At 37.0% G+C, this 21,513-nt stretch overlaps 2 protein-coding genes across 3 annotated transcripts in view; both read right to left on the bottom strand.

Annotated features, from left to right (window-relative positions):
- Window positions 1–469, bottom strand: part of Tnfaip8 (TNF alpha induced protein 8) — a 112,376-nt gene extending 111,907 nt beyond the window's left edge. The window contains exon 1 of the mRNA XM_028777221.1: window positions 339–469. Within this exon, the coding sequence (XP_028633054.1) occupies window position 339 (1 nt within the window). The 5' untranslated portion in view covers window positions 340–469. The remainder of the gene's footprint in view (window positions 1–338) is intronic.
- Window positions 470–13,014: 12,545 nt separating this feature from the next.
- Dmxl1 (Dmx like 1) overlaps window positions 13,015–21,513 on the bottom strand; it is a 152,745-nt gene continuing 144,246 nt past the window's right edge. For both annotated transcript variants that reach the window (XM_028777140.1, XM_028777141.1), the window contains 5 exons: window positions 21,200–21,292; window positions 19,895–19,986; window positions 18,893–18,945; window positions 16,263–16,480; window positions 13,015–15,128 (listed from right to left, as the gene is read on the bottom strand). In XM_028777140.1, the coding sequence (XP_028632973.1) occupies window positions 14,904–15,128; window positions 16,263–16,480; window positions 18,893–18,945; window positions 19,895–19,986; window positions 21,200–21,292 (681 nt within the window). In that variant the 3' untranslated portion in view covers window positions 13,015–14,903. The remainder of the gene's footprint in view (window positions 15,129–16,262; window positions 16,481–18,892; window positions 18,946–19,894; window positions 19,987–21,199; window positions 21,293–21,513) is intronic.

Here is a 21,513-nt window from a genome sequence, read left to right as displayed (position 1 = left end):
GAAGAAAGGAAAGGATGAGGAGAGGGGGCTCAACGCAGGAGCTGGAGGAGGTCTCTCCCAGGCGGTAGATTGCCAGCAACGGAACTGGGATCCATAGTGTGGCGCGGACACCTTAAAACGCCGGGACTTTCCGAGCTGCGCGCTCCCACACACTTACGCCCACATCCACTCCCCACTCGCACCCACTCACACGGCTGAAACTCTTGGCGAACTGCAAGCGCGCCCCCGGAGCACTTTGAAAGTTCCCGAATAGCGTCTGGTTTTATCATTACTATTATTGCTATTTTTTTTTGACCCCCACAACCCCTAAACTCCACTCCTGGGAGCAAGGGACTTACTCGGAGGAAGGGCGCGGCGGCGCCGGGACGAGTGAAGAGCGGGGCGGTCCCGCAATGCTGTGCCTCGGAGCTGGACCACTCGCGGCTCTCGGACCCCTAAAACTCCAGGCGGGCCCCAGCGCGGGAGAAGTGGAGCTCCCGCCAGGGGCGGGGCCAGGAGGAGGCAAGGGCGGAGCCTGTGTGCCAAAGCGGAGCTGGAAGGTGGACTAGGGGAGGGGCCGGACGGCTAGACGAAGCAGAGAGGAGCTCGGGGGGCGTGGCATGATGGGAAAGGGGCGTGGCCGGGGCCGGGACTCAGCCATAGGAGCAGTGGGGAGGGGCTGAGCTGCTGGGCGGGAGAAAAAGCAAAAGCCACCTATTAGGGCGGGGTCTGGAAACAGAGACTAAGCAGTGTGGCCAGGGAGCTGGAAGCAGAGCGGATGGATCCGTACCTCCAAGGGCCCCTGAACACAGCGGTCGGTGCAGGACAGTGAAACTCAGGGCAGGCAGTATGGAAGGTCACCAGGTAGCGAGCACAAACTTTGGGACCTGGAGGCCAAGATCTGCTTGAGCGATTTCTCAGTTTCTTTGCATAAATGAAATTATCTTTATGTAGTTGATGTGGACAAATAGGGCCACGCTCTTTTGCACCATGACTGACACTTAACCCATGCATGTGACAGAAGTCTGCGGAAGTCTCTGGATCTTGCTTCCTTTCCATCTTTCTCCCTATCTCCCTCCCTCCTTGTGTTAAGATTACCCAAAGACATTCTAAGCACTTGGCTTCCATTGTCAGAGATCGTGGAATTCCATTCATCTCTGGGTTAAAGTCTCTCATTGGCTTCCTCGTGGGAAGCCTGTGGTCTTGGGCACACACTCAAACTCACACCACTCTAGCCTTTACCTGAGGAATCAGGCAACTTCAGAGGAAACACTGGGATGAAGCCTATTCTGGAGTTTCCTTCTGTTAAAGAGCCATTCCTGGGTGGCAAGAGGAACCCACCAACACTGTAAACATCCACTCATGAGAGACTAGCTCTGTAAAGCGGGTCGGGGGTACTATTAACAAATTAAAAATGTGCATGCGACCATTCTAATCTTCTCAACAGTTTATGATGTAGCTCTTAACAGCTACCAGAATTTAGGGAAAACAAAGGGAGATATATGAGGCTGCCCCAAGAAAGTGACACGCTCAGGAAATGTATGATTGACGGGGATAAAGGAAAGTAAAGACTGAGTTGGTGAAATAGACAAAATCACAACGGTGTAGATTTAAAGCAAAACACAGAACCATGCACTATCTACAAAGATGTTTAAAAGAGGATCATTGTCCACAGCTGTACTTAGGCATCAGAGGTATCAGGATGATTTTCTGGAAGGGTGCTCTGAGCTGGGTAAGAAGTGGGAACTTCATAATCCTTTTCAAGGGAGGTACAGTGGTTTTGTGTAACAGTTTTCCCCAAGATTAAAACATTGTATCTAGCCCTGGGCTTTTGGAGGGCTGCAGACTTTAAATGGCTGTTTCTATTTCCATAGGAGTTAGCATATGTGCAACTTAGTCTTCATGCAGGTCCCTCAGCAACTGGGGAGGGAAACCAGTACAGATAACTGAAGGCTGGAGAGGATGGAAAGGGTAAGATGGACTTACAACTTACAAACGGCCTAGTGATGGATAGGGTCTGGGTTGTTTGACAAGGCTTCTGAATGTAGTAGCCATTATGGGTAATGTTTCTCATGGAGTTAAGGGAAAAAGCAGGACAATGTGTTCTAAATATTCGGGAGTCCGCAATTGTGCAGCTAAATTAGAGAGAAAAGGGTTCTAATACTTGAACCCCCTCTCTGCCAGATAACTAGAAACTATCTCAATGCCTACCTATATTGACTATTTTCTTATCAATGTAACAAAATACTGCAAAACAATTTGAAGGGATGAAAAATATATATGGGTTCACATAATGTAGTGTATGGTGGTGAGGAAGCAGGGCAAAGTGGCTCTGTCTACAGGCCAGGAGCTTGAAGAGTATTAGTGATTTTCTCATGGAACGGACCATGGAGCAGATATGCAGGCAGAAACCAGAAGCATAAATAACCTTCTAAGGCCCACCCCAGCCAGGCACCTCCCACCACCGCAGTGTTGAAAATAGCAGTGGCTTAACTAGGGTTTTATTGCTGTGAAGAGTCAGCATGACCAAGGCAACATGATCAAAGAAAACATTAGTTGGGGCTGGCTTAGACTTTCAGAGATTTAATTCATTACCATCATGGCAGGAAGTATGGAGGTATGCGGGCAGATATGGCACTGGAGAAGAAGCCGATAGTTCTACATCTTGATTCACAGGCAGAGGATCTATAGATTGTGTGTCACAATGGGCATAGCTTGAGCATATATGACCTAAAAGCCCATCTCCACACTGACATACTTCCAACAACAAGGCCACACCTACTCCAACAAAGCCATACTTTCTAATAGTGCAGATTTGAGATCTGCCACCTATCTACTGGATGTTTTTGGACAAAGCACAAAGCCTTAATGAGGTTTCTGTTATATAGCTGTGTGAGTCACCAGGATGCCCTGTTATCTGTAAACTCAACTCCATTAACTGTCACTATTCTTGACCTTCAATGTGTGAATTGTTTCCTCCAGGTCTGACAATCAAATGCCATCATGAAGCAGAGTGGCTGAGGTGACCTATGGGAGGACTTGACAACAAATAATGACAACAAAATCAACAGACCTATATAGCAAGTAGCAAGGCCCATGGGAATGGGACTGCTACCATTTCCTCTCAAAGGGAAGAGAAAGTATCACACACTTCAATAAAACCTTCTGATATTTCAATCACCACTCACTCCTGCCCCAGCCATAATTTCAGATATACTTAAGAATATAAGAGGTTTAAAAGTGTGACTCTTCTGTGCTGAAGCTGTTCACAAGTGACTCAGGCTCCTGTAGATAACATCAATATCATTCATTCATTCTCCAAAGGTGAATTTGGTGGAGTCTTTCTTTAGTCTCTCTTCTCTGACTTGCTTCAGTGTGAATAACCATTCCTTTTATGTCTCCCAAAGAGAGTCATCTGATTCTCATAAGGCATTGTCTTCCCTACACTCTTTATTCCTTGACCCCATTATTACTATTGGCCCATCTGAAAAATCTTTCTAAGCATCCATTATAAAGGAATTTTAATCCAGCAACATGGCTGCTCTGGCAAAGGGATCATGTCTAAAGACCTTTTAGGTCTATATGATCTGAGCAGAATGCAGACACTCCCTGGATTACAGTATGATCTGGCTGGGATATAGACACATACTTAGAATATACCTTTAATCTCAAACAGTGAAAGTAAGGATAGTTTATAGTAGGAAGCAGCCATGTTGGAAAGTGACATCAAATTGAGGGGCAGACAAAGTGATGAATCAGAGAAAGATTTGACAGAATGAGTCAAAGACAGGATATGCCCAACTCTCATGAAAACAAGATGGGAAAGAGGCTACTTAGGAGCATCTCACACACACACACACACACACACAAGTTAAATTCAGTTGAGTCAGTTCAATGAGTTCAGTTCATGCAGTTCTGTGCAGGTCAGAGGAGGCAGTTTTACTGAGAGAGTTGTACAGACAGATTGCAGGTAAAGACAGAAGGACTCAGAGAATGAGAAGCTAGAAGATTAGGACAGATTGCCAGACTTAGTTTGAGGCCAAGCAATCTAGTCAATAAGACAAGAGAAGCCAGTTTGAATCAGTCATCTTGGAATTTGAGCCAGAACAGCTGAATTGAACCAGTTCAGAAAGAACTAGTAAGGGTTAGTTTATTCAGCAGTAAGCCTCCAAGACAACATTTACAATCCATGTTTTTCATAAGAGCTCCTTAATAATAAAAAAGTATAGAACTTGGTGCAGCAGATTCCTAACACCCAAAGGCAGCATGTCATCATGTAACCTGGATATGAGTCTGCATAGTGAATGGAAAGGAGAGATTTTTATTATTCTAGGTCATCTATCTTTCCCATTCCCACAGACTTTCTGCCATTAATATACATGGTATTCCTTCCTTGTTCATAGACAATAAAGACACTGATTAAAAAAAAAAATCTCTCAACACTTGGGCTAGTTGCTAAGCACACCACCTGTATCCTCACTCATATGGAGCAGGCCTGTTCCCAATTCTCTGGGTTACCAGTTATTTGAACCATCCCTTCTATTCATAAGGGTTAGATTCTAGCAATAAATGATTTTATCCCCAACTGCTCCATTCCTATGATCCTTTGTAACATAGAAATGCTAAAATACAGATGGGCAGTGGTGGTACATGCCTTTAATCCCAGCACTTGGGAGGCAGAGGCAGGCAGATTTCTGAGTTCGAGGCCAGCCTCGTCTACAGAGTGAGTTCCAGGACAGCCAAGGCAATACAGAGAAATCCTGTCTCGAAAAACAAACAAAACAAAACAAAACAAAACAAAACAAAACAAAACATGCTAAAATAAAAAAAATACAAGATGAAAAATTCTTAGAATAACCCACTTTATCAGAACCAACTATACCTGTTTCTGTTTTCTCACATCTTCAATTTCTTTTTTCATTGTATTAAACTTTTCATTTTAGAGATACTTCACTGAGGTACCTTATTAGATTTGAGAACTTAAACAAAACATTTTAAAGGTACACATTCATTGCTACAAACCTTCCTCCACAGCTTTGAATGTTGGTGAGAACAGAACTATTTTTTGGATTATTTCTCCTTTTGTAGGTTTACTGGCTACTTTTATGTCAACTTGACATATATTTCTGAGAGAAGGAAGCTTCAGTTGAGAAAATGTTTCCATAAGATCAGGCTGTGACCAAGGCTGTAGAGCACTTTTTAAATTCGTGTTTGATATAGAAGGTTCCCTTCCATTATGAATGGGGCCACCCTTGGCCTGATGGTCTATGGTTCTGTAAGAAATCAGGCTGAGCAGGTCATGGGCAGCAAGGCTGTATGTAGCAACCCTCCATGGCCTCTGCATTAGCTCCTGCCTCCAAATTCCTGCCCTGTCTTCCACTGATGATGGACAATGATATTGAAGTGTAACCTAAATAAACCCTTTCTTCAACTTGATTTTTGCTTATAATTTTTTTTTTCAGCAACTGATAGCCTACCTAAAACAAATTGGTAATAGGAGTCAGGTATTGCTGTGACAGACCTGACCATGCATGTTGTTTTCAGGAGAATTGTGAAAGGACTTTGGAACTTTGTGCAAGAACAGTCATTGAGTATTCAGTGCTTGGCGAGATGTTTGGTAGGAGCTTGGAAGTTAAGAATGTTGAGGGCAATGCAGAAGATGGAGCATTGTAAAGTTTAAAGTCTCCGTTGGAGCCATTGTTGTTTTTAAATTAAGATTCTGTGGTTTTTGTTGGCTGGAGCTGAAGTATCAGCTATGATTAACAAAATACCTTTCTTTTGCTGGAATACTCAATGCCAGTCAGCTGGAGCTGAGAATTTAACAGTGATTAAGAGACCAGCATTATTGAGGTGAAATCTTCTAGGAAGTGTTTCCTGAGAGCACACATAAGCTGTGTTTCAGAGGTATCCAAGGTTGTACAACATACTGGCAGCTGAATTTGGTAGTGTAAGTCGCTTAGGCAGTTCTAGTTTTAAAGGCATGAAGGTGTCATAGAGAGATGCTGGGGCTTGGCCTTGTGAGAGGCTAAGAGAGGCCACTGGTGAAGGTTCAATCACACTGGCAATTGAAGTCCTATGATTGAAGAGGTTATGCAGAGTTAAGGCTTGGTACCATAAAGATAGGCTATGGGAAGCTATTAGTGAAAGTTCAGTCTAGTTGCAGCAGAAGGCCCCAGCATTTTGAAGATGTAAGTACCTTGCAATGACAACAGCAGTGGAGTGGAGCCAGCTGGAGCTTATAAAGCACACAGCTTACAAGCTGTGTGTTGCAGAGGGCAGAGCCAGAGAGGTGAGCTATGTCCCTTGGAGGAACACAAAAGATCCTGAGAGAATCCCTCTTGTTTATACTTTTGGAGTTTGGTTTTGCTTTGATTTGTGACTGTGCCCTGGATCTTCCCTCTTGAAGAAAGCATTTAATTTCTTTTTGACTTTACAGGTGCCTACAGTTGAGACATTGAATTTTTAAAAGAAATTTTTAGTTAAGAGACTTTGTACTATTAGAGACTGAATTTTAATATGTTTGAATGTGCAAAATCTGGGACTTTTTAGGTTTGTAAAATGTTTCATTTTGTAATGTCAATATTAATGTGTGATCTTGGAGTTGGAAAAGAAAGGAAAGGTTGTGGCCTAACAGTGAGGTATTTCTGTGTCAGGTTGACAAACAGTCAGTGGTGCTGGCTACTTTTATGTCAACCTGACACAAGCTTCTGAGAGGAGGGAGCCTCAACTAAGAAAATGACCCCATAAGATCAGGCTGCAGCCAAAGTTATAAGGCACTTTTAAAAACTAGTGATTGATGTTGGGAGAGTCAGCCTATTGTGGATGGTGCTACCCCTGGGCTGGTGAGCCTGGGTTCTATAAGAAAAATCAGGCCAAAAACAAGTCATGGGGAGCAAGACAGGAAGAAGTACCTCATTCATGGTCTCAGGCTCCAGATTCCTGTTTGAGTACCTGTCCTGACTTCTATCAGTGCTGAATAATGATGCTGAAGTGTAAGCCAATAAATCCTTCCCCTCCAGCTTGCTTGATAGTCATGGTGTTTCATTACAGCAATAGAAACCCTAAGACAACAGGTAAGTGGGTGTTACTCCCTTACAGCTTTAATATTGTTTGTTTCCTTTGTATTCCTGACATCTTGATAACAAAAACAGAGTTTTTTTTCTCTGGATATGTCTATTTTAGATTTTGTATGTTTTCTTGTGCTTAAGTATCTCTTTCTCTAGATTTGGAGAATTTTCTGTCATAATTTCCTTAAATTGATTCTCTATACATCTACATTTGATTTCAGCTTCTTCCTCTGTCTTATGGATTCTTAGGTTTGGTCTTTTGGTTGTAGAGTTCTTGGATGTGTTTCCATGTCAGTATCTGAAAGCCGTTTCCCATCTACCCTGTGCCCACATGCTGCTGGTTTTCTTCTGCTTTGTTGGTGTCACTTCCTACAGTTTTTAAAAAAATATTTTATCTTAGATTCAGTATTTAATGTACATTAATGTTTTGCCGGCATGTATGTATATATGGTGTCCACAGAGGGCAGAAGAGGAAATTGGTCCCCATGAAACTAGAATTATAGATGGTTTTAGGCTTCCACGTGGGTGCGAGAATCAAACCTAGTTCCTTTATAAGAGCAGTAAGTACTCTAAGATGCTGAGCCATTTCTCTAGCCTCAGAATTTATTTTTATTTTCAAATAAGTGTGATGGCTATTCTTGGTTGTCAACCTGTCTACAACTGGAGTTAAAACCCAGTGACTGGATACATGTGAGTGGGTTTTTTTCTCAATTAATCACTTGCAATTGGAAGACCCAACTTTATTCTGGATCTTTTGGGTGGGTAGACCTACCTTTAATCTGTGCTACATCTTCTGGTGGCAGTCTATGTAAAAGACATGGAAGAAGGAAGGGCTTGCTCTTTGCCCTTGCTTTTGCTGGCAAGTTTATTCCTTTACTGGAATTTGAGCCTACTTCAGGATTCTGGCATATACTGAAGACCAACTGAAACATCCAGTCTCGAATGTGGAACAACCACTGGATTCTTAGGCCTTCCACTGATAGACAGACATTGGGCTAGCTGGATCACAGCCTGAAAGTCACTGTAATAAATAAATCCTGTATCAACAAATACATAAATTTCAATCTATCAGTTCTATTTCTTTAAAGAATCCTAATACGATAAGTGTATATGTGTTTGAGTGTATTCTGAGTACAATGCCCACATAGGGCAGAAGATACTGGGTCTTCTGGACTTGGATTTACAGGAGGTTGTCAGCTGTCTGACATGGGTACCAAGAACCCGACTCTTGATTTTCTGCAGGGGTCGTATTCACTCCTCACTCCTATCTGATGAACCATCTCTCCATCCCCTCCACTGTTACTTGACTCATTTGAGTTTTTCACTTTCAGTTTCAGTGTATTTTTCCATGTCACTCCTGCTTTCCATCCATTTTCCCCTTCTCATTTCCTCTCTAGAGCCTGTAGCCGATTAATTAGCCTGTTTGCATCCTCTTTCAGATCACGGATACTTTTGTTCAGATCTTTTGACATTTTCACCTGTCATTTTACCCATGACCATGTCTTCAAGTTCAACACTTGTGGAATTATATTGGAGTTGTATTGCTGTGCCTTTCCATTTTCCTGTGTTTCTGTTACAATTTTTGCATTTGTTGGTTTGTGTTGTCTCCTCTAGATTTTTTTTTGTGGGGGGGTGAGGGTGGAGATTCTCTTGCTGAGAAGTTTTTTCTAGTACCAGGCAAGGATGAAACCAACTTTTGGGGAGCAATATTCTATATTTGTCTTTCTTGGCTCTCACAGTAGCCTGTAGCCCTCTATCTTATTTGGAAGTTCAGAAATAAGCCTTCCCATTACTAAGGAATTAGAATACCACAAAAGTATCTAATCACTCTGAAAGTGGTTCTTAGTGTGGCAGAAGAATTGTGTAATAGAATACCACAAAAGTATCTAATCACTCTGAAAGTGGTTCTTAGTGTGGCAGAAGAATTGTGTAATGTTTACCTCTTATACATGACTCCCATAAGACCTCACTCCTAGGGATCCCCAGTTTCCTCAGCTGATGGCCCAGTGCCCCCTTGTGGAAGAATACGATTTAAAAGCAATTATTCAATACTGTGGCTTACTAATTATCTACAGTACAGACAAGATTGGTCTACAGTGAGGCTTTGTTCAATCTCCTAAAGCCCACATTTAAAGAAGCTGTGTCGAATGACATGATGGATAATAATCCTAGGGTTGGAATGTACAGACAGGTTCCTTAGGCAGAAAGAGTGTACGGGGCAGAGGGGCTGGAGGACACCACCAAGGCCCTCTAAATCAACATATAAACTTATAGACTGAAGCAGCATGCAAAGAGCTTGCATGGGTCTGTACCAAATGGGGTGCTAGAGTTGAAAGGAGAAGCAGACAGATGCCCCTCCAACCCAGAGTCTACTTCCACTTGATAACCACTTGCAAATGAACTTTTCCTTTCCTCCAGGGGAGCCTAAGGAAACCGCAGTAGATGGATGAACCCAAGGGCATCTTTGGAGGTTCACTGTCCCATAACATCAAAGGTTTCCCTTTTTAAAGTTTTTTAAAAGATTATTTTTTATATATAATATATACAATTACCTATTTTTTCTGTTTACCCTACAGATCCTTTGCACATATATAACAGTTTCCAGTTTAGTGTTTTTATGAGATCCCTGAATGCGTGAACCAGTGAGCTTGTTTCTTGTGCCTTTTCTTGAACTCTTTTCCTTGTCTGTTTTGTGCAATTCCGATGTGTACATCTTTAAATCTTATATTACCCCATAATCGCTTGGGATCCTGTGTGTTTTCTCCAGGAGACAGAAAGGGTGGATCAGATAGGAGAGGTGGGAGGAACTTCAAGAACCAGAGAGAGGAAACTAATCAGGACACATTATGTGAAAAACAAACAAACAAACAAACAAACCCTTTCGATAAAAAAAAAGTAGTTGTTTTAGAACTCTTACCTTTAAATTTCAGAATGTTTTCCATCTCCAAGTCTATTTCTACTCAACTTTCTCTTTGTCTGATTTTTTTGCACTTATCGTATGCCAAGCACATTGTATGTGTATGTACACAGGCGTGCACAACAGATATTGTCCAAAGCTGTTTCAAAACACTATCTTGTTCAGTCAGGTACTACTTGCTGGACTTGCAGTTCCTGGCTTTGTATCTAGAACCCTGAAATTCAATAAGCATAAAATCTTTGCCTGTATAACCTATTTTCTACAATATTGGTAATATTTTTATTTTAGCAACAGAACCTATAGCTTTTGTTGGTTATATTTAACTCTAGATACTCATGGAAAATGTAGCAAATATGTATTATTATTAATTTCAATTTTTAAAAAAGTCAGGAAGAGCTTATTCTAGAAGAATGCACTTATTTAGGAAGCCTGAATAGGTTAAATAAAATTCATATTTAAAAGAACTTTAGAACATAAAAAACATAATTTCAGCTTAATCAGACATTACTAGGGGAGGCAGTATTTTGATAAGTAGATTTATTTTGAACATTTATATTCATAGCAATCAATGTCACCAGGAGATCTTAAGCTCCATGTAACTATTAGATAGCAAGCAAAGATAGCAGTAAAAATAATAAAAATGCCTCTATGGAGGAAAATATGTGACTTCTTTATAAAAATCTGATTCTGATTTCTTTAGTCTCACGGAGAAAAACTACAGCAATTATTTTGTCAGCTGCTAGCCAAGATATTTTAAAATAATGTTTTATTAAACTTTTATAGGTTAAAATATAATCATAACAATCTTCCCCTCCCTTTGAGATCTTTTAACTTCATATTTTATCAGCTCAGCTATTCCATACCTAGCTACCACTCTTAAAGCATTGAACTGTAACCCTGGAGAAAGCTAGTTTTCTGAATCTATCCCTTGGGTCACATAGATAAAATTCACTGTTCTCTTGATACAGCACTTCTTCAATCTCACAGGGCTTTGGAACTATTTTAAAGCAGATAATATTGAAAACCATTCACTTTTACAACAGTATGTGCTGTATATGGGATCCTAAGTCTGTACCTTATGTTCTTTTTTCTCCATTACAATTAAATCTCTGAGGGATATTACAGACACCTTCCTTTCCCACAAAACTAATTTTCTAACATGTTGTCAAGTTATGTGCAGTTCTCAGGGCTTTATTTTCTGCTTCTCAGTATCAAAGTTCTGACTTGCTTTAGTTCCTATTTGGAACGGGGTTAGGTCCTTTTGAGCTCAAGTCCCTGCTGCCCACTTAGCAGCAGAACCTTTGGGCACCCTTTCTCATCTTCTAATTCCAAGTAATCTTTATTTTCTGCTGTAGTGTAGGGTTCTTCAGTCTTAAGATACTCATCTCCCAATGTGCTGTTTAAGGTTTCTTTGCCTCTTAGCATGCTCAAGCCTGTCTGTTATTAAATTAAAGCAATATGTAAATAATTTCAATTGTTATCACTCAAGAATTTGAGACTTCTAGTAATAAGATAAACTACAACAAGAAGTAATGATTCAGCTCATCCATCACATCTTTCAAAGGGATGTGTAGGCCCAAACCTAACTCTTGACTTGCTAAGCTGTCTTGTGGCACTGCATTATCAGAAGAGGTGCCTAACTGGTAACTCTCACTGGGACTCTACGATGTCTAAAATACTTCAGAAGAGTTACAGTTTGCTGACTTATTTTTTATTCTGAATGGCCATGGGAATTTGGTGTTCTTTCTTAAAAACAAAACAAAAACAAAACAAAAGAAAAACCAAAAAAACCCCAAAACACCAAAAAACAAAACAAAACAAGCAAAAAGTAAAACCACACATTAGATGCTATTTTAAAAATTATCTTTCCTTATATACAGATGAACTAAAACCAGATGTATGTTTTTCAGCATAAATATGCTACACTCCCGAGATGAGAGCAAGTAGATCCCATAAGATGTTTAAAGATGCACTGCCAATGCAATGTATCTGCTGAGTTCCATTAAGCAGGCTATAGCTGTATAATGAGGAGACAAATGAAAAGCAGTTTCCTGCTTTTTAAAGAAAGGTGCTGTTTTATCAATGGCATCTTCTTTTGTCTGTATGTATAGTGGGAAACTTTAAAGAACTGCTTCAAAGACTCTAGTGAAACAATGTGGTGCTCAACTCAGCATTGGCTCCCTCTGCATGGGAGAAAACCCAGCAGAAGAGCAAACATCTTGAAGGGCTCAAAAAAGATTACTCGCTGGAAATAATGGTCATAAAGTTTACAGACATCTTCAAATGACTAACACACATTTACACAATCTATGTTCAACTTTCTATAGTTATTTACAAGGGTGCTATTTCACTTATTTAAAAAAGAAACAAACCTCATTTTTAACCAAAGAATGTACTAAGGATTAAATGCTTAATTAGTTTATACCCAATCCCTTTAAAGTTCTGGTAAACACAACAGCAAATGTTCTATCTTATCTAAAAACAAACAGTGGGACCAAAGGGAAAAAAGTAATCAGTGTTTCTAATGGTAAGAGAAATCCTGTATTTTAGAACACGAGACCTGCCATGTTATAAATCTCTAACAGAGCCACTCTATGAAAACAGAGCATTTAAGCATATTTGGATGTGACCATTTCATTTGTGTGAATAATGAAAATTTAGGTGTATGTGTATTATCTTATATACACATTTCAATTATTTAATGATTACCCATGAAGTAAAAAAAATTGCAGAAAAGAACAAGAAGGCATTTGAAGAAATTAAATTATCTCTTCAATCATCAGATAGAAATTCTGAATTTAAAAGTCACATACTTGTTTTTTTTTTGTTGTTTTTTTTTGTTTTTTTGAGACAGGGTTTCTCTGTATAACCCTGGCTGTCCTGGAACTCACTCTGTAGACCAGGCTGGCCTCAAACTCAGAGGTCGCCTGGCCCTGCCTCCCAAGTGCTGGGATTAAAGGCATGCGCCACCACTGCCCGGCTAAAAGTCACATACTTAAAATCAACTAAACTGGCAGAAGTATTTCTTAAAACAAAAGCATGCGAAAAAAATCACTGCATGATTGTTTATTTAAAATATGACTCTGGATGTAAATACATATGGGCTTACATAATATGTGGTTATTCATATAAACTTGCAATTAAAATGCTCAATAGTTCATCCCCGCAGCCTTTTGATTTTAACAAACATGATAGCAAATTTCCTTTCTTATGGAAAGTGTTTAAAGCCTTTGAATCTTGATTTGTGAAGAGATTACTAAAAAATAACTTAGCTACACCAAAGAAAAATATTGTTTGTAATGTCACAGATTTCTGCATGGCAAAATAGTCATATATTGCTATTGCACAATTTACAGGTACAGGTTACTCTGTGCATATAAACTCTATAATGACAGTGTTTTCACTGTACCTTGCTCACTATATTTAAAATATGAAATACAATTACAAAACCTTTAACAATACACTTTTATAATAAAAGTATCCTGAGGATATTACAAAATTCATTTACCAGCCCTTCGTTTCTTTGCTTTGATTCTTCAATTCCTAATAGTTTTCCATATTTCATTACATAAAAATGGTCATTTCTGGTTACAACTAAAAATAAATTTGAGCTAAATAGTATGTAACTGTCCCTTAAACATTTATTCTACTGTCAGTCACATTGGCTAAAAATCAAGTATTTTTCCCAAGTTTTTTTTTTTTTTTTTATAATTCTGAATCAGAAAAGATATAGCACGAAACAGACAGAAATAGGGTTAGCATATTTAAGATAGACGCATTGTAAATTTTAAATATTTTGGTCAAATTTTATAATAAAATAATGTTTTGGCAAAAATAATAAAATATAACATTTATTTCCTATCAATGTAGATCTGTAGGGCACTGTACATTTGTAAATACTATACTTAATTTGAGTTTTCACATTTGTTTCTAAAAACACTGCTATAACATTTTCAGAATTTTTAGACTAAATGCATCTTAAAAGAAATAAAATTAAAACAAAATTTAATTAAAATGTCTGATCATCAAAACTGGTGACAAATTTATAATAAAAATGCCTGTGTGCCACACAACATCTTTATTGCCTACTGAGACTTATTTGATTCAATATCTTTAAAATAATAATAATAATCTTAAAACTCTTCTTAAAAGTGACATTAAGGTTAAAATAATTTTAAAAACTTAAAAAAAAAGAGTTGCAAGAGAAGTTTTATACCTGTGGCAGTAGATGTTATGGCACAAAATACATGAAAAGACTTATAGTTTCTGTTTCTGTATATACAATATCAAGTAAGATGTGTAAGATATATATATATACACACACATATGCACACATATATACATAAATATAAATACATTTACATACACGCATTTGGGTTATAGAGGGGAAAGAGGAAAACTAATAAACTCTTGGACTCTTTTATCACTGAAGTCCCGATAGCAGTTTTAGTGGCAATGTCTTATCTTATCTGTATCTATATAAACCCTTCATTATTAACAGGAAAAGAATTAGCACTGTCTGTGTGACAGGGAAATGAGAAGGGTAGTGAGTTCGGTAGTGAGTTTATCTCGGGCACCTGTCTTAAGGGTTTTACTTCATGGTAAAGATGGACTTCATGCAGTGGTGTTTGCACAGAGTTTATAACAATGAGAAAACAAAGTTCCTTTAACACGATGGCATATTTACTAAAATATACTATAAATAAGTATGAATACAGCATTACTTATACATTCTAACATTCTATGTTAGGCAATAAGATCTAATGCTGAATGACTTGTTATCTTTTAAGGCATCAGTGCATCAAGGGCAAAGCTCTATAAAATAAATATGAAAACAAGAAAGCATTAATTTATCCATGGTGCAGGTGATTATTGTGCATTGCATCTGCTTGCCACTTCTATAAAACAGGTAATAAACCATATACCCTCTTGTGAAAATGTTACAGCATAAATTTCACATCATTTTTCAACACCTCATTTAAAGGGCTAAACTGATCCGGCAGTATCCTCATTTTCATTGTTCCATCAGCTCCACAAGAGAAAATGTGATTTGCTGGTCCTGTCTCAATCTGCATGACTCCAGTTCCAATATTTCTAAAAATAGACTGTCGAGCATGTTCATTGATAAAAGTATGGAGAAGACTAAAGGTAGAAAGACTCCAAATCTGAAAGATATAAAAGGAAAAAAATGAAAACTGAGGCTGGTGATTGATTTAAGAATCCAAAATAAAATGTGCAGGTAGGACATTTCTTTTTCTTTTTTTTTTTTTAGGTAGGACATTTCTAAAACAAGGATGGTCGGTATCTGTGTGAGCTGTGATCACAGTCTCCTGATTCTCTATAGGCTATAACCATTCATCAACTGCTTTTTTTTTTGTTACTCAAAGTCCATCCATTGAGAGTAAGAATTATTGCTAACAATGCACTGAAGATGCCATGACAAATGCAAAAAACTTCATTAAGTACACAGAAGGGGGAGAAAACCCTACTCTGGGAAAATCCCAAACCTACTCTTGGATTTCCCTGTGGCACTTCATCTTGTGAGCAATCCTCTGCTCTATTTTGGTTTGCTTATAAAATGAATTATGTAAGATTCTAGCCATGTGACGCTTGAGCTTTGTTATAAAATTTCTACTTTGTTATAAAATTTCCTCTCAGTTTTTTGCTTTGTCTTGTGTTTCTTTCTCTGAGAGTGGTAAGAATTGAAACCCTGGCTGTCTTTATCTGCAGCAACAAGTTGAAATAAAAAAGTGGTTTCAAATCAAAGAAAAATAGTTCTGCTAGGATATATTCAGCTAACCTAGAATTTTAGTAAACATATAACTAAGAATAGAATAATAATATCTGAAATATATTTAGATCCATAGAAAATTTAGTTCTATTTTTTTAAAGTATAGAATAGAGCTTATTCAGGGCATGGGAAGAGGAGTTAAGAGGGTAGTAGAGGCAGAGAAAGGCAGAGAGAGAGAGAGGAAGAGAGGCTGGCCATGAACACGTGGAGAGAAAGGGGGAAAGGAATGGAGAGAAGGGGAAAGAAAGAGCCCAAGAGGGCAAGAAAGGAACAAGAGATCAAGAGAGAAAAAATTTAATTCTTAAGCATTAATTAAGCATATTTTAAAACTAGTAAAAAACTAAGACTTAAAGTTAAAAGTAATTCCAATCATTAAAGGATTTATAGCATTGTTGGCCATTATAGAACTAATTCAACCATTATTTAGACTATGCTGGTATCATAAATATAAAGGCCTAAGTTTCTAATTCTTTTCATATTATAGATACCATGTATCAACTATGTTTACCTTTATATTGCCTTCTGCAGATCCTGTAACAAAGTACTCTTCAGTTGGATCAATAGCAATGGCTTTAACAGGGGAATCATGGCTCTGAAAAACCTGCCTCTGTTGTCGTTGTCGAAGGTCAAATATACATGTGAAACCTTTTCTGCCACCTGATATTAGTAGTTGATGTTTGGGAGCATATGCTAAAACTGTGGCTCCACTATCATGGCAGGTAAAAGCTGTGAAGGTCAAAAACAAAAAGGTTAAAAACACTTAGTAATAAAAGGAACAGACTTCTATCAGGTGGTTGAGATGGAATAAGCAGACTTACTTTCCTGCCTAAGCCAACTTAAAAACCAATGCAATATAAGAAATGATTTGATACACCAAGCATGAGACAATGAAGAGTGACTTTGGAGAGAAGAAAACAGGGGTAGACATAGGATTGTTCCAGCAAACTGCCTACAGTTTTGTGTCAGAACATAAAGAAAGGGAACTGACTCAATAGCAGCAAGTGGTTGAACAGTATCTATTATATAAGTGTGATCATTTATAAGTATTACAAAGCTGCTAAGAATGTTCCTGTACAAGCCTTTTTGTAGCTTTCATATATAAAACAGTACATACAGGTGGATCATTAGGTACATGTTTAACTTTACTATAACTCTAAGTTTTTCAAAGTGGGTGTTATCTTGTAGCTCACTGAATATGCTTTTCCTGATTACTTTATCTTGACCATCTTTTTACAAGCTTAGTTATCATTCAAATAATGAGAAAAAGGCTGTTTTAAAATCCTTGGATATATTGTAACTATTCATAAAACTGTTAAGTGTTAAATGTAAAAATTCACTTCCAAACCACCACCTAGTTTTTCCTGTTTTTGTTTGTTTGTTTTTTGTTTTGTTCCTAGAAGTTTGTGCTTTACATGTAGCTGTACAACCGGTTTCTGGATAAATTTTGTGAAAAGTGAGGTCTGTGTTAAAGATATTTTTGGTTGTTTTATGTCACTATTCAATTCTTTGAGCACTATATTGACAACTTTTTTCTTTCTCTACTGGTTTCTTTCGTGCTTCAGTTAAAGTCTATGATATATAAGGGAGCCTAAGAGATTCTCTATTCTTTTCAATGCTCTATTTAACTTTTTAAGAAGCCACTGTCACAATGCCTGATTTATTGCAACTTCACATTAATTTCGGATTAGGCAGTATGAGTCCTCTGATTTTGTTTCTCTTCAGTATTTTGTTGGTTATTTACTATTTTCATACAAACTTTAGAATCTGTTTATTGTTATATACAAAACAATTTCCTTGTATTTCATAAGAACTCTGTTGAATCTATAAAGTTGGGATGAAATGGCATTTTAAACAAAATTAATTTTTTTTTTGGTTTGTTTGTTTTTCGAGACAGGGTTTCTCTGTATAGCCCTGGCTGACCTGGATCTCATTCTGTAGACCAGGCTGGCCTCGAACTTAGAAATCCGCCTGCCTCTGCTTCCCAAAATTAAATTTTCAATGTTTTACAGTTGGGTCATCTTCTACATTAATTTAGATCTTCTTTGACTTCTTTAATTATTTTTGTCCCTGTCCACAAACACATCCTGCATGTATTTTATTTGACCAATGCCTCAGTAATTATTTTGGACATTAATACAATAAGACCTTTAAAATTTCAAAATTACATCATATTCATTGTTGGTACAGAAGAAAGAAACTGGTTTAGTATACTATCCTGAGACCTTGATTTATTCTTTATTAGGAATTCTCTATTAGACCTAGGAATTCTCTATTAGATTCTTTATACAATTATACCATCTAAAAGATGGCTTTATTTTTTCCCCTTCTATTCTGCATAGCTTTTCTTTTTTTGCATATTGTTGCTAGAACATCCAATACAATGTTGTATAGGAGTGGCCAGAGGGTACATAGTATGAGGTACTTGATGTTCAGGTCTCTGGACTTGCCCAATGGGCTAATACATACATGGCTGCAAATATGCATGTGTACACATACAGATAAACTGGTTATTTTTTTTTAAGATTTATTTGTTTTAACTGCATATATATATGTGTATCTATATGTATGTATATATATGTGTGTGTGTGTGTGTGTGTGTGTGTATGTGTGTGTGTATCATGTGCATGTGTCAGAAGAGGACATCAGATCCTTTGGAACTAGAGTTACCTATGATTGTGAACCACATGTGGATACTAGGAAAAGAACACAGGTCCTTTGCAAGAGCAACAAGTGCTCTAAGCCACTGAGACATCTTTCCAGTCCCAACATATGGCTTTAATAATATCTTTGTCCCACTGTCTCTAGTTAATCATGAGTATCAGTTTGTCTTCAAACCCTGATATCATGGGCAAAATTAACCTTGCAATCTGATAACATGTACTATTAAACACAAATCTCTTTTGAAATTATTTTTAATTTATGATTTTTTTTTGAGATAGTCTCCTATTGCCCAGGCTCAAATTCTATGTTGCAAAGGATAACCTTGAACTTCTGAGTGCTGAGATTACAGACATGTATTAACATGCTATGTGGTGCTAAGGTTCACACTTAGAACTGTGTGTGTGCTAGGCAAGCATTCTCCAAATGAGCTACATTTCCAGTTGTAGCTTCAATTTATAAACTGCCTTCAAAACTTACCATGGACTAAACTATTGGCAGGTGCTACAAGCGTGTCCCATAGACATATGTTTCTGGGGGAAAAAAAAAAAGGATTTCTTTTAACTGACAGAAAAATAGAAAAAAAAAATAAGCCTAGTATTAAACACTTGAACTTTGTTCAAAGGAATGTTTTTGTTGTTAATATATAAACATTGTATATATAACATTCTCACAAAAAACCCTGCTAACTTATAAAACTGAGTAATGTTTAAATTAGCATGCACTTACAAATAAGATTTACTGAAGGCTGACTATAGAAATTACTTCATGTATTTACTGATTTCCCAATTTATCAGCTGAATAACACACAAGTCATAGAAATATGACTAGTTAATTAGTTAATGCTACTTAATATATCAGGAAGCATATATACACATACACACGGAATTTCTACTAAAAACGGGTCAGAGTCTACAGCTTTGAAAGCTAGTTTCTAGTACAAACTGAGGCTTACAGATGATTACCAGGGGCTAGGCAAGCTTAGGGTCCTGACGAAAGAGCTTAGATGGTCTGCATGAGTACATGGAGTAAAGAAGACAGATGTTCATGCAGACTAGCAGGTTGACCTGAGTTCCCTATGTTCTTGTGAAAATGACTTACCTAGTAATTATGGCATGGTGAAGATCAAACAAGTTAACTAAATAATATGGCCAATAAATAAATAGTACCTTTTCAGCTTCAAATTTTCTCAATATATAGAAAATAAAATACAAAGAAATGTAAATTTCACCAACAACTACATCCTTTCTTCTAAAGTTTCAATAAGAGAACATTAAAAATAAATAAATAAATGGAGGAAAAAAAGAATGGTTTTTGTTTTATATGATACTATAATTTCCCAAGCTTTATGCCACTAAAAATGCTTTATGAAAAAAATCTTTATGATAAAAATTCCTAAGGCATAATACTGAGACAAAGGAATACAAAACAATAAATAAATTTAGCTATCCATATACAATTCATTTCAACTACATCTCTTACCTATTGTCACTTGAAAGACCAGCTGTTGCTATCAGAGAGGAGGAACTAACGAAGACAAAATCATTGGCTGTCTTGTTATGACACTGCCAAGCCTGGAATGGTTATAAACAATAAATGTTACTGTTGCTAGTCGAATTTCTAAGTCCAAGTACATATATAACTAAAATGTGATCATGTTCTTTATGTCTCTTAAAAATAATTTCTATCTTTCTATCTTCTGAACTTTTAAAAAGGTTGGAGAATACAAGGAACTTTCATGTTGATTTTCCCCCTTTCTGTAAAAAATAAAAACCGTTCCTGAACCATATTTTTCACTTTTCTTCAACCAATATCTTAAGAAGCAAACATACAGAGGTTAACTTCAAATACCCGCTCCCCCAGATCTAGTTAAGTGGGAAAAAACAACAACAAAGCTGTTTCATAAAGACAGAAACAAGGATTTAAGATTATTTTAGGTATTAAGTATCTTTGTCAAATTGGCATTATGTATTTTTCAGAAACATTTACATTTTTACATAATTGTTCAAAAATAAAAAGTTACTAAAACAAAATTAGAAAGCTCACAATATTTCTGAATATTCAATCAAACTTACTATGATACATTTTATCAATTAAAAAAGAAAAGCAGTTGTCTCAAGTAGTCTTTTCTCTGGAATATAAACATACACATTTCAAACTGTAGCCTAATAAATCTATGAGGAAAAGAACTGACTAAGTCCTTTTCAAATTACCCTAAACAATCCTCCCTTGTGTTTATTTAGATCAATACTGAACTCTAACTTTTAACCTCAGGTGAATTAACAGAATCATATTGTATAATCTTAATCTTTTTAAAATACATACTGTTTATTTTAGTTCTCTAAAGGGCTTTATTGAAGAACAGACTAAGTAATATGTTTTTAATCTCTGTAGGCAAACTTTTATGAAGAATGCACACTCTTAAACAGATGAAAACAAGAGTCAACAGTAAGATGCCCTTTCTACTATGTTCATAAGTAAGAGCTAAGTAAGGAAAATAATATGATACACCTGCTAATCATCTTAATTAGGTAAAAGGCTGATTTACAGCTCAGTGATGTTAGAAAAAGTTCCAGTACTCTCTGTGAGTCTCTGAAAATATGGTGCTATATACCCATTAACTTTCTAAAGTTTATTCAGTAATTTTCACATATTACAACAGGTGACTGAACAGATAAGACTAGATGTATTTTATTTATTAATTTTAATATTACTTGTTTCAAACATGCCTTGGATTTTAAACATAAACTTCCATGTTTTATATATATGTAGGAATTTTTTACTTACCAGATATGGCTTAGGCATGCTCCCAGTAACTGGGCAACATTTCCAGTTTGTTTGGTACAAACTTAAATATCCATCAGCATCAACAATTCCAAACTTTAAGAAAAAATTCAAATTATTAATTCAAATAAAAGCATACATTTATCTTTATCCTCAATGTGACACAATGTATAGCATTTGATTGATAAAGACTGTGTACCTTCTAATTTTTTTTATATACCACATTAAGAAAACTTTCCAGAGTAGAAAGAAGCAGACATAGTTAAATAATGTATACCACTAGTGTATACAGTTCTTATAACTTTTCTAAAAATGAT

This window comes from Grammomys surdaster, unplaced genomic scaffold, assembly GCF_004785775.1.
Source record: "Grammomys surdaster isolate TR1022 unplaced genomic scaffold, NIH_TR_1.0 278, whole genome shotgun sequence".
In the NCBI taxonomy this organism is placed as follows: Eukaryota; Metazoa; Chordata; class Mammalia; order Rodentia; family Muridae; genus Grammomys; species Grammomys surdaster.
This window is presented reverse-complemented; position numbering and strand designations above follow the sequence as displayed.